Source organism: Catharus ustulatus, chromosome 2, assembly GCF_009819885.2.
Source record: "Catharus ustulatus isolate bCatUst1 chromosome 2, bCatUst1.pri.v2, whole genome shotgun sequence".
Classification (NCBI taxonomy): Eukaryota; Metazoa; Chordata; class Aves; order Passeriformes; family Turdidae; genus Catharus; species Catharus ustulatus.
In genome coordinates, this window is record NC_046222.1 from 32630895 (window position 1) to 32645137 (window position 14243).

Here is a 14243-nt window from a genome sequence, read left to right on the forward strand (position 1 = left end):
GGGGCTGGAGCCGCTGCCGCCGGCACGGGCACCACGGCAACGCCGATCCCGCCGGGCAGATCGGCTCCCCTCCCGCTCACCGCGGCCGGGAGCCGAGGCCCTCCCTCCCCTGCCTGTCCTCCGGCAGGCTGAGGGGACAGGGGAGCCCGGTCCGTGCCGCGGCGGAGGCGCTGAGGGGGCAGCAGAGCCCCCTTGTCCCCGCTGCTCTCCCCGTGCTTTTCCACCGCAGGGAGAGAGCTTCCCGGTGCTAACGGGTGCCCTGGCAGGAAGCGGGATCCCCCTGCCCTCGCCCCTGCCCTTTGCTCCGCCGGGCGGAGGGTGAGTCAGGCTCCTCGCAGGTGGGGACAGAGGCTGGTTCCTACCTCCAAGGGAAAGCGGGGGCATTTTCCCTCGCTCTCCTCCTTTCTTTCTCCCCGCAGGTGGCGGGGCTGGACCTTGGGCGAGCCCTCGGGCCTGTGAAGCTCCGGGCATGGCTGTCAGTGGGGTCGGCAGCTCCCTGCTGCTGATGTCCGGCGTGGTGGCGGCCGTGGGGCTGTGCCGGAGGCTGGCCCGGCGCCGGCTGCGCTCCCGCCCGCTCCTCTTCGCTTTCCTTCTGGAGATGTTCAGCACCTTCCAGATCTGCGCCTGCACGAACGAGCTCAGCCTGCTCGGCAACGTGGAGCCGAAGCCGCACACCGCCCTCACGCTTACCTACGGCTTCACCGTCCTGCACGGCCTGACCCTCGCCGGCAGCGCGTGCAACCCCTGCGGGACCCTGCAGCCCATGTGGGGCGGCGGGACATCGCTCGCCGTGGGGGGACTCAAGATCGCCGCCCAGTTCGTAGCTGCGCTGCTCGCCAGAGTGGTCATGCACTTTATCTGGAGTCTGGAGATGGTAGAGCCGCATCTCGGAGCACTCTCACAGGGCTGCAGCAGCCCCATGCAGACTACAGAGATGCAGGCGTTCTGCATAGAACTGCTCTTTTCTGTCGTTTTCCAGCTGGCCGTCCTGCGAGCTGAAAGTGTTCATCCCAAATACAGAGTCCATTTGATTGCTCTTCTCATCACCATGCTCGTGTATGCAGGTTAGTCTTTTTTTATTTCTTCTGTTCCCGCAATAAAGTTGTAATGGAAGGGCTTCTCACTGTTTTCTTAGAAGTATTAAGATGCAAAATGCTTATTTCTTAAATTACACTTTCCTTGATGATTTCTTTATGTATTGTCCTACGTATGCAAAGTTCATTTGGCGTTTATATAGTTTGCCTGGTTGCATTCCAGGCAGGTAGGGGGTTAAGAATGAAATGAGTTATGCAATTAAAGTAATGTCAGGTCTGCAAGTACATATGGTTAAGTGTTAAAATATCTCAGTGAAGGATTGTTTCATAATCCAACTATTTATACAGCGTGAGAGATTTCATACTATGTACTCTGGGTACTAAATGACATTGGGAGAGCACCGCTGGCTACATCAGGAGAAAGTGCTGATTGAGCAACAGCACAGACAGGGTACAAACTGGTAATATGGAACCTCTGCATTTAAATAATACATAATTCATATCAGTGCAGTTTATTTAGCTACTTCTTCAATCAGAAGCGGGAATGGTTGTGGAATGCATACAGAAGTAATACCTCATGAGACCAAATGTAAAAAAAGGGGAAAAAATAGATGCCTGTTTTATTAGAGCCTCACTTGTCTGTAATGCTATGTGTGTCCGTATCCCTGCCTTTCCCTACCTGATTGTCACCTCGTGCTTCCCAGAGCTGGGACGCTGTCACCTGTGCATCCTCTCTGGACCAATGGGAAGGGAGAGGTGAGGGGAGTCAGTCTGAACTTCTTTCTTCTGACTGATGTTCCCTTTTGTCCCCAACGAAGTGACAAGAATTGTTAGGTCACTTGAGGACTGTCCTGCAGGGAGTCCTTCTCCTACTGGCAAGGAGAGGTGAAAAATGTGATTACAGAACTCTTTCTGTTGCTTCTGCCCCCACCACAGAAAAAGTAATCAATTACAAATCCCTTTGAGAGAGGGAGATGATCAGTTCTCTTACCTGCAAACATCCAGGATGTCATTGATGCCTTGTCCTAAAGGTTTAGCTAATGCTATTTAACATAATAGCATCTAGAACTGTATAGTCTAATTTTCAGACGTTGTAATGTAAAAATCTTTACTCATTATCTTTAGCTGAAATTAGCTAATACCTAAAAAATAAAAGTCAACAGGGAATTTTGAGAATTAACTTAGCAATTCGAGCTACTTTCCAAAAGCAGAAGCAAGGTGTCAGTGCATATGAGGACATGAAATACATTTCTGAGCTACTTGGTGGAAGTGTAGCCAAATATCCTCCTCCCTCTTCTACAAGCATAGAAATCTGGATTCCTGATTCCTAACATTCTTCTCCTGCTTAGCAAACAGTCATATAAAATAATACATGTCACACTGCCTTTCTTTTTTCTGATCCATACAAAGAAGTCAGCCCAGTGTCATTGGCCAGGCTCCTGTCTTTACCTAGTAGGAGAAGGCTGTGTGCCACGTGAAGGCTGAGTGCACCAAGTGCCCTTCTGTGCCATAAACTTGGGCCTGTTGGGACTCTCCGGTGCAATCGATCTGCACGTACTTCTAGGAAACCTCAGGGCTCTTCTGCACAACACCCTGTGCTGCCTGGACATTTTTTTTTGCATTTCTTTTAAACTACAATCTACTTGTCTACAGTAAAAATATATAGGTATTCAGATCCTGTCATAGCTGAGGCAGTAATGAGGAACCTGGTAAGTGGATGATGTCTGCTGCACATATTCCATATATCCTGTGGATCTCCTGACATAGCCCTAACCATGTCTGTCCCACCTCTGCTTCTTACATGCAGTAGGGAGAGTCACTTACAAATCAGGTGTCACAAATAGTGGCCTCCAGCAGGGTGAGTTCTCATCTGCAGGCTGTGATGACAGACAGATGCATAATTTAGCTGGGCTGGATCATTCTCAGAAAATCTTCTGCACCTCTTTGTTTACTGTTTGTAGGTCTGCCATGCACTTTACTCCAACAAATAACAACAGGTTACACAGTATTTTCAAAATACAAGCTGTTACTTTCATTTTTCTTATACTTTTTCATATTTAAAAATATTTGGATTTTTTTTTTACACTTAGCCCTACACAAACCAAATTTATATACCCGTACTGTACTGTACACAAAAGCCCCAATACTGCTTCACTCTTTTTTCTACTAAATAAAGATCAAAAAAAAAAAAGAACACTATGTCTTTACATACTACCCTTAATAATGATTCATTAGCTAAGTATGCAGACTATATACAAGATGGTATAGAATATTTTTGTAGAATACCTTTGAGGAAGTACTTATTTAAGGGTTAAAAAAATACACCTTCTGAGGACTTTTTAATTTACAGGCAGCATTACAGTTAAGTCAGAATCATATGAAATCAGTTAGATTTTTCTGAGCCTAACAAGGTGCAAATGACATACATATTTTTAATTCTGAGTTTCTTCCTAATTTGGGTTTTGCCTTTAATAAAGGTGAAAAGGTAAAATTTCTCATGCATTATGTAGCATTACTTCCCCTTTTAAAGTTTTTATGTGCACCCCATCAAAGAGATTACACTTCTTCTGCCATAAAATAATTTGTCTTTTCTGGTACACAGACTGAGGTGTTCAATGAATAATTTTAAGTAAGATTATAGTGGTGGCCCTGGTCTATGGTTGATATTCCAGTAGTTATTAGTAATGAATATTGAAGAAATACAACAGTTAAAAGTCTGTCTAATGCTTAATGTTCATCAACTGCATCCTGAGAGTGGAATTCTGCTTTCAACTGTATCCTTGTGGATATGAAAGCAGAAGCAGTGGAGTCAAAAATAGATTAAAGCAAAGTAAATTGTAGCTGGGGCTTCCTGGCAACCGTGGACATTGCTAATATGTCAGGGTGTAGAAAAACAGACTGCACAGTAAATCTGACTTATTCTTGAGAACAAGTGTAAAACCACAGTCAACTGAGTAGGCAAACAAAGATTAAAATTTTCCTGAACTGTAATAATAGCAAAAGAAATAAGAAGGAGAATATAGAAAGAGAAATGCAGAAGAAGAGAATGACAAAGACATTACTAAAACTTTGGATAAATGATTGCACAGTCAAAGCTTATTTGGGGAGAAGTCAAGAATAATCTGTAAGGAATTATATAGATGCATTTATAGAATATTTTATGGGAATAGTTTAATAGATGAAACAGGTATGGGATGGTAAGTAACTGAAAGTACAGGAACACAGGTAATTTAGCTGTGAGTAATGCTTTTTCTGCAGAATTGCAATGAGAGGAAAACCATATGTCAGAATTAAACACACTTAGCTCCAGGTTCATCTGCAGTGTAATTACAACTTAGTCCCCAGTGTAATGTGTTTGGATCTTGTTATTTGGGAAATGTTTAGGCAACTTCATTTACATCTGAAATCAGAGGCAAGGAAAGATGCTTGGCTTCCTTCTACAAGACAGTAGAGTGGCACCTGCTTTTATTTTCTTTGAACAACATATAGGGTTTTTCCACAGTTCTTATACCATGTGAAAATCTTAAAATTCGGTACATTGATAAAATAATATTAGTATTCTTATAAGAAAGTATAGAGGTTAGCTTAGCAAGAATACGGCATGACTTTTTTATCTTGCATGTATGTTTCATATATGTTTCATATATGTTTCATGTAATGACTTACATAATTTCTGTCTCCTCTAAAATCATGATACAGAAACAGTTTCTAGCTTTATCAGTAGAAACATTCAGCATTAGCCAGACCTAGCTCTTTAAAGAATATTTGCTGGAAAGAGATAAAGGAAGTTATAGCTCACCCTTCACATGTTTTAAAGCCTTTGAGAAAACAGTTAAAATGTTTACTGTGACATCAGGTGAAAAACTTCAGAAGAGTTTTACCTGTTCAAACTATTTCTGCTAATACATTTTATTGCAGGATATAGGTTTCTTGTAGTATGGTGCATTTGAATTTAAAGTAAATATTAAGAAAGATGGTTTGATTTCATGCTGTTTACATCTTATTGCAGGTGGAAATCTCACAGGAGCAATATTTAACCCAGCACTGGCTTTTTCATTACATGCAGAATGTTTCTATGACAAATTTTTGAGTTACTCACTAGTATATTGGATAGCACCATGCTTAGGTAAGTTCTTAATACTTTATGTGTTTGAGAAAGTGTTATTTAGTATATAGTTCATAAATCAAGAAATAAGTGCTCTTTATTTGAGAGTGCTTGATTTTTGTGTTAAATAAATCCAGAAAATAGTAAATTATAATGTATGTATTGAAGTAATTCAGAATAATGGTTTCATTTTGCAAATGCAGGCTGTGTATTTTAAACTTTTAATGCTCTATGTAGAGTCCCTGCAGCACTGTTTAGTGAATTATAGAATTATTTGGATTGGGAAGGACCTTTAAAGATCATGTGGTCCTTACCTGAAAGTAAGTATCAGTCAGATTAACTTAAAAAAGAGAAACATACTGGTTACCACACAGTGTCTGTCGTGTTTTGTAACAGTTTACAAAAACATAGGGATAATAAATTTTTAAAAAAACCTACCCACAGGTATTGGGACAAGTGCCTTAAATATGCTTTCTCAATTACCACTTTTATGATATCAAATCTTTTAGCCCCGTAGTGTCTAAACTTTGCAGTTCTCATTCTGTGTTTTTCTCCTTAGTCACTGTTGAACACGGTCTACTCTTAGTGTAAGGACAAGAAGTGTTAGCAGCTAGGGTTTTTTTTCTAACTTAAATTATGGTTTTAATTTGGAAGCTATTGATTTTGACTTCTAGCTGTGTGCAGATGAATGGTCCATGTGATACTTCACACTGTTGTTTGTTTACAGTTGGTCCTTACAAATCTTGAGCTTTCTGCTTAGGGTATATAAAGAAACAGTCTGCTAATCCCGAGTTCTTTCATGACTGTTAATCCTATTAGAAGGTACAACAGTGATGAAGGCACAACAGGATGCAAAATATACACAGGAAACACTGGAAAGAGCTCCTGTTATGACTAAAAACTTCCTTTTTTTGAGTTCATGTCTGTGCATGTTCTACTTGCCTTGGCTCTCAGTCAGCTGAAAACAAACACGGAACTTTAAACCTAACAAAAAATTCACTTTAATATAATCTTGTTAGAATTAGATCTCTAAATAGGATGACTAAACAATAGAGTAAGCTTGATAACTGTTCAATGAGTAGTTAGTAAAATGTCATAGGCAAAGCTGATAAGCTTTGTTTGGGTTCTGACAGACCACATAATTCTTCTTACAGTTTCATTAACTGATTTCAACCTCATAACCCTTGAAAGATTTTCCAGGTTGTAAGTATGTGGGATTTAATCCTTTGGCAAGTGAAATAAATGAGAGGCACTCTGAAGCCCCATGTTCTACTTACATGCCAAGATGTGTCCCTCAGAACAGCTTTGCAGAAAACCTCCCAGCTGATTTTTGACACAAGAAAATCAACATTTGTTAACTGAAGTGGACCCATGACTTGAGGAACTTAGAATGTGATTAGGGAGCAATGCTACATTTCTATGAAAATTCATAAAGAGTGGTTTGTCATTAGTTAACATCGAGAATATAACATACAGAATACATTGAATTCTGTCTCTAGAATTATGAGGGGAAGGAGCTCCTCCAGACTGAGCAGTTGTAAAGATGTGAATACTCAGGACACTTCACTTCTTGCACAGTATCACTTCTGTAGCCAACATTTAGTGACAGATCTCAGATCTGTGGATCATCCGTAGGACTGAGTAATCTATTGGTGATAAAAATATTTCATTACAGAACAAGGATGTTTCATGGACACATTTAGAGACCTTATAAATCAAGACTTCTAAACAAATACAGTGTCTGAGATAAAAGTATAGAGGAGATTGCTGTGTTTGAAAACTGAATTGATGAATACAGGAGTGCAGATCTACAAATCTTAACGTGAAGTTAATTTTTTCTGACACGTTTTGAAAATAAGAAAATAATAGGAATAGAATTTTTTCTTTCGTTATTGGACAAAATGATGAGGCATCTGGGAAAATTACCTGTTATGGTGATAAAATCTTGTGGAAAGAACCTCTAAGCAGAATCATGAAAGATGATGAGGAAAGGGATATTTTAAATTCAATTGTAAAAATTACTTTCAGAATCCACATGTCAGCAGAATGGCAATTTCACACTTCTAGAAACTGGCAGAGTCACAATGATATGCTAATCTGATGTCTTACTTCTTCCAGCATCAGCCTCTTAGATGGTTAAATTACTTTGTTCTTACTTTGGGAAACCCTTTCAGGAGGGTCTTTTGTATTTTGCTGTAATAACTACCTCACAGTAGAGCTATGGACTAACATATGATGAAACTCAAAATTGTCAGTACAAAGTGCAATATGGCTGTAGCAAAAATCCATGAGCGCAAGGATATTGGAGAGCATTCAGTATTTAACTGAGTCCTGAGCTGGCTGTACACACATTGTAAACAATGTTCTTAGAAAGGACACTTGGAAGAAGAGGAAGATTGATTATCACTTTCATAACACAAGGATGAAATGGAAGTTTTCTTTTAGGATAAACAAATCTACTGGTGGTCTTTCAGGAATTTAATCTTGAAGCTGTAGTTAATTAATCATTTTTCAGAATGGCTTCACCGATGTTTTGGTGAAGGTGATTCTCCAGCAGCACTAAACTCTGGATTCCTGCAGTAAACATAGATGCCAGCAAATGTTTATAACTTAGCAAAGGCAGGCCTAAGTTCTGCACTGTGAACATAGACTCACTAAGTACCAGTGGAACAAAGATGGTTTCTGTTTTACTGGCAAAGGAATTCATGGTAGTTGTCCAGGCATGATTATACCGTCAGTAATGATGGGGCTGAGATAATGCTGCTCTTTCATTTACCAGGGTGATGGCAGCTACAAATGGAAGAGTTTGTGACAAGATAGTCATGAGGTCAATAAAATGAAATGCTCTTTCCTGGATAGGTGCCAGCTTAGCATATCATAGAACTGTATTGTAGAGTGAGGGACATTTAAGACCATCCAGTTCCAAACCCCCTGCTAGGAGCAGGGACACCTTCCATCAGATCAAGATGCTCAAAGCCATCCAGCCTGGCCTAGCCTCCTGCTATGTTTCTAACACTATAAAACCAGAATCAAGGCCCCTTCCTTTAGATCAGTTTTACTAGAAAAATACTATTCCTTAGAAAATAAGTGCCACAACAGCCACTTAGCAGTAGATGTAAATGGAGGAGGTAAGCAAGGGAGAGTGCAACAGGTGAGACTTTGACCTTTCTGCTCAGAGGAGAGACTATTCTGAGGCTGCCAGCAAGTTCAGAACACTTAAGCAAAGAAACAAGAATTCCAAGTCTGTGTGCAGTGAAGTGTTCAGTATCTCAGGGACTTCCAAGCAAAGAGGTTTTCAACAAACAACTGGAAAACAAACTACTGTTCCCAGACCCTGGTCCTCATAGGGGTTTTCAGTTCCACAAACATCACCTGACAGAGCAAAAACTCTTATACAATGAGTGGTTCCTAGAAACTGTCAGTAATTATGTCTAATACAAAAACTACTGGGACAGGAGTGGCAATGCTGAACTGGACCTGCATACAGAGAAGACTGGGTCCTGAATGTGGCCACTTGGTTTGTAATTCTCACAAGAGTTCAGGGTGGAGAGGAAGACTGGGAAGGTAAATAACAGAGCTGTCCAGACTTTGGACTTCAAAACAAAATTCTGCTTATTTAGGGAATTGCTATGTCAGTAGTAATTCCCTTGGAAGCTGCTATTAATGGGGAAAAGTGATTTTTAGAAAAAGTTCATGAGAGCTCAGTAATAGATTTAGATGTGCAGAGGGAATGTGTCACATAGTGTTAGACTGAGAATTTGGACAAAAAGCATTTCCCTGCTGGCTAGACAAAGAGCTTTCCTACAACAAAGGAAAACATGTAATAAGTTGAAACTGGGACAGGCAGCAAAGGAGGAGTATAAGAGCTTTGCACAGGCACTTGGAAGTAAAGTCAGGAAGGTTAGAGCTCAGCTGGAACTAAGAGAGGGGCATGCAGAATTACAAATATACTAATCACAAAAAAAGTCCAGAGAAAACACAGGTCAGTCGGTGGATGGGGGAGATGACCTAGTGATGGATGGCATGGAAAAGGCTGAGGTACCACTCAGTCTTCCCAAGGAAAATTTGTTCCCAGACCTCTATGTAAATCAGTAAGTTTTTGGAAAGGAAGCAATAAATAGGGAATAATAAATAGGACCAACATATGTGATTTCGAATGCATTGACTCCAGTGGGATTCACCTAGAAATGAAGATGGAGTTGGCCAATGTTGGAATTGTCCTTCATTTATGAGAAGTTACAACAGTTGGAGGAGGTTCCTGCTGATGTGAAATGTGTTAATGCTATGCCTGCTCTTGAGAAGGAGGAGAGAGAAGCCAGGGAACTGTAAGCTTGTTCTTCTCACTTTAGTCAGTGGGAAGATGGTGGAGTATCTAGTCTTGAAATCCATTTCCAACCATGTAAACAACACAAAGATAAACACAGGAACAGTCAGCACAGACTTAGTGAGGGTAATCCATGCTTGACCGGCTTGGTTGCCTTCTGTGATGAATGCATGTGGGAATGAGGAAGGAGCAGGGATGTAGTGTACCTTCACTTCAGTAAGGCTTTTGATACCACCTCCCAAAAAGACTGTTAGATGGAATAAAGATTGGCTAAAGCATTGACCTCAAACTGTCACAATCAATGGGTTGTCACCTGGCTGGTGGCCAATACCATGCAGAGTATGCTGGTGTCAGTACTGGGAGTTCATACTCCCCAGTATGCTTACCAGTGACCTGAATTGAAGGTTGTTCACAACAGTTTGTTCTCTCTGCAAGACAAAGCACATGATTCAGCAGTTTGGGATTCAGCAGCACTTCTGCAGAGGGATTTCCACAGGCTGCAGAGGTGGGCTGAGACCAACAACAAGATTCAAAAAAACCAAATGCTGGGTCCTATGCTTTGGCCACAAAAACTCCATGCAGGGCTACAGGCTGGGGTCAGAGTGGGTGGAAAGTGGCCCAGCAGAAAGGGACCTGGGGTTGCTGGCTGACAGCAGCTGAACATGAGCCAGTTGTGCTCAGGTGGCCAAGAAGGTCAGTGGCACCCGGCCTGTATCAACAATAGTGTGACCAGCAGAACCAGGGCAGAGATTGGGCTCAGCACTGGTGAGGCCACACCTGGAGCGCTGTGTCCAGTTCTGGGCCCCTCAGTTCAGCAAGGACACTGAGGTGCTGAAGCATGTCCAGAGAAGGGCAACAGAGCTGGGAAAGGGTCTGGACCACAAGTCCTCTGAGGATTGGCTGAGGGAGCTAGAGTTGTTTAACTTTCAGGGAGGACTCTGACATTCTCTACAAATGCCTGAAAGGAGGCTGCAGCTGGGGTAGGGGAGGTCTCAGTCTCTTCTCCCTGGCAACCAGTGATGGGATGAAAAGACATAGGCTTAGGCTGTGTCAGGAGAGGTTTAGGTTAGACATTAGAAAGAATTTCTACACTGATTAGATATTGGGAAGAGCTTCTCAGGCAGGTGGTGGAGTCACTGTTCTGGAGGTGTTTAAGGAAAGACTGCATGTGGCACTCAGTGCCATGATCTATTGACATGGTGGTGTTCGGTCACAGGTTGGACTTTCCCAAGACCCAAGAATCTTTCCCAAATAAATTGATTCTGTGATTATTGCCTCCTTCTACTCAATGCCTGTGAGGTGACATCTGGAACATGGGTGGTTTGGAGTCCCCCAGTTCAAGAGCAATGTGTCAAAAAACAGGATCCAGGCAGTGGAGGACCACAAAGACGATGAAGGGCCTAGAGTACCTGATCTAAGAGGGTAGGCTAAGGGAACAGGACTTGTTTAGGCTGCAAAAATAATATGAAAGTGTGATTTAAGTGTTTCAAGCAGTATTTCAAGAGTAGTTACAAGAGATTAACCATTCTTTTTGGCAACAAGTAACAGCAAGGCCACAAACGGGGGCATGGGAAGTTCAGATTCCAGGAAAACATTCAGGAGGAAGGGTGCAGCAATATTGAAATTAGTTTCCTGGAGTAATGCTCCAGTCTCCACCATGAAGGTTTTTGGGACTCAGCCAGGGAAAGTCTCACTGACCCATTCAGCATAGGCAAACTCCTGCCTGAGTGGCAGACTGGACTAAACAGAATCCCTTTCAATAAGCTTTTTCTGTGATCTAGGAAGTTTCATAAATACAAGCTTATATGTGGGCAGCACCATCAAGCAGGATCCTCTTCGTCTCTGAAAGAATAAACTGGGTTTTTTTTTCCTGCAGTAGAAAAAGGTCATAATAAGCTGTATTTGGATGCCCTTTGGATTTATGGGTCCCTTCCAGCTTGAGACAGAAGTTTCTTTACGAGAATTGTACACTATTTCTAATGTTACAATTTTTTCAGCTTCAGAATAAACCCTAAATGAGAATGATCTTCAAAAAAAGCCCACTATCCTATACTCACTTGGCAGCACCTAAAAATCACGTGGTTATCAAAACAGATACAGCTTACAAACTCAGGTGAGGACGGAGGTTAAGCTGCTAGTTCAGCCATTTATACATCAGCTACAAAGAAAGGAACCCTGATCAGGAACAGGAAGGTGCCTGTGTTGGATTCAGCCAGCCAAACTATGCCTTTGGCTTGGCTTACACAGATCAAAGCATTAACCATACTAAGGAAAACAAGACTATTAACTGACAGGGAGCACTTGAATAGCCTGTTGAAGCTTCCTTTGCAAAAAGTACTGCTGTATTGTGTTAGGCACTCAAATACTTGAACATAATGTTTATTTTTCCATAGCAGTACTGTGTCCTTTATTTAAATAAAGGTTCTTTCTGTAACTTCTCGTTTCAGGTACAATACTTGTGGTTTTTATATGGGATGAACTCTTTCCTCGGTTATCTTGAGACATCAAATCCTGAAATTTGGGAGCACTACATTAAAAAAAAAATTCAACATCTGCAGACATAAAGCTTTCATAAAACTCTTGATAGAGTTCCGTGCCATTTTTATGCTGTATTTTCAGATTTCATGTTTGAAATATTTGACTTACCACTTTGTATTAAAATAATTATTTTGTAAATGTATATTGGGATTTTAGGAATACCTGCCACCATTTTCACTTAAGCCATATGAATGTGAAGGACTGTTAAAACACAAACTTTGTCACTTTAGCCATAAGTGCCATTTGCTGACCTTTATTACCATGCAAAAATAATTTTAGAGAAATACCCCATTCTTTCAAGGTCTGATTTTATTAGATTTCTTCCCATTGAAGGCACCTGCAAAAAGGGAGGTAAAGATTTCTTATACTGACATCATCCTATTCCTACTTGCCATATACCTACCTCTGAGAGGAAAAAAGGCTACACTACTCCCTAGAAGAGTCTCCACAGCTCTCTTCCAGAGTCACCCTGCACCAAAATTAAAATTACAACAGTGTATGAACAACATTGTCTTAATAATATCTGAGTGCAGGTAAATAACCCCTCACTTCCTTCCAGGAAGGCTCTGTTCCATCCTGTCCCATTGGAGTTTACCTTGGTTGGAAAAAAACCAGTAATAAAATACCATAACATTCTGTAGACACACACATCAAATGGCATTTTAGGCAAAACCCTCTACCTTTTATCAGCAATTACTGCTGCCTCTTCACATAGACACAGTATATAGGGATGAACAATGCAGTACTCCAATTTGTCCTTGATTTTATGTTGCTCTTCTTTAAAAAACAAATGAATCTGCAATGCAGGAGAATAAGTAACAGAGATAAAAACTACAAGCATGCCCTTTATTGCCTCAGCTGAGGCAAACCACTGATGGGTATGACCCTCTGAAGCTCTGTTTCTAGTACAAGGTTTCCTCTTCTGGCTGCAGCTTAATTTTCAAACATGTCAAAATATACTTCTCAAATTTAAGAGTAAAGTCAGTTTTTTCTTTTTATGGTTACTTGGTTTGAAAGGAGAGATGGTTAACAAATTCTACAAAGATCTCAGTATAATGTCACTTGCCTCATCATCCAAGTCACTTTACAAATCGTAATTTAAGAGAAAAGGAATCAGATGGGGGTTTTTCACAGTAAACTGATGAAGACTTTTAACAGCTACTATTGTCAGCTATCTAGTTTGCAAGAGTTTGGGAAGTAAGTATTTCCATGTAATTTCTTCCTTGTTGCAATAAAATCTTATCTCGTTTTTCCAAGGTACCTGTAAGATTATATTCCAAAATTAAATCAACTGTATGAATGTGCTTTACATACAAGAGTCCTATTCATGACCCTGTATAACAAATTAGCCTGCTAAGATGCTGAAGAGAACTAGAACTGCTGGGTTATCATTCAGCAGCTCTTCGACCGTAAGATGAGTAAATCTACCACAGGAAACTTGTCCTGGTTAAAACTCTCCATTGCAAGGACCACGCATCAGCACACCACGCCTGGAAAGATGTGGTCCTCTGAAAAAATACGGATTTTTATACCTTGTTCTGCTTCTTAAACAGATGCTTTTGGGGGTTTCTACCCTCCCTTTCTTGCTTTACTGCTCTCTCTTTTACCTCATTTTAAAGTGATCCATACCTAGTAATTTTCCCCCTCCACTTTTGCACCTAATTTCTTATGGAAACAAGTCTTTCAAAATTGACATGACTTGATATCTCCTCTGAAGCAATGGAGCCCACAGGATAAAGGTCTCAAAAATAAACCTCAAAGAGCATAAAAATGGACAAAGAAAAGAGAAAATATATACAAACCTACAGGCAGCCAAGATCTGTTAGAGGCTCTACTTCCACATCATTTTTCATGGCCTGCAAAAGCAAAGGCTATAAAGTGAAGAGGTCAGATCAGATCTGACTTCTCCATGTCTGCCTTGTTTATTTTGGCACAAGATATAGTTTAAAAGAAATTGGTACAAATCTGGATGATGAACAAGTAGTTGCTGTATTTATAGGCACTAGAATATAATTTTTTTTTTAATCACTAGGAATTAGGCCTTAAATCGACTAAATTAATGGGAAAGGGAAAGGGAAAGGGAAAGGGAAAGGGAAAGGAAAGGAAAGGAAAGGAAAGGAAAGGAAAGGAAAGGAAAGGAAAGGAAAGGAAAGGAAAGGAAAGGAAAGGAAAGGAAAGGAAAGGAAAGGAAAGGAAAGGAAAGGAAAGGAAAGGAAAGGAAAGGAAAGGAAAGGAAAGGAAA

At 40.8% G+C, this 14243-nt stretch overlaps 1 protein-coding gene across 3 annotated transcripts in view; it reads left to right on the forward strand.

The window, feature by feature from the left end:
- The window catches only part of AQP11 (aquaporin 11), a 19915-nt gene continuing 5672 nt past the window's right edge, over positions 1–14243 (forward strand). For 2 of the 3 annotated variants that reach the window (XM_033053081.1, XM_033053082.1), the window contains exons 1-3: positions 1–318; positions 420–1064; positions 5044–5160. In XM_033053081.1, the coding sequence (XP_032908972.1) occupies positions 470–1064; positions 5044–5160 (712 nt within the window). In that variant the 5' untranslated portion in view covers positions 1–318; positions 420–469. Of the gene's footprint in view, positions 319–419; positions 1065–5043; positions 5161–11910; positions 13262–14243 lie in introns of those variants that run through there. The other variant, XM_033053083.1, reaches the window with a different exon arrangement.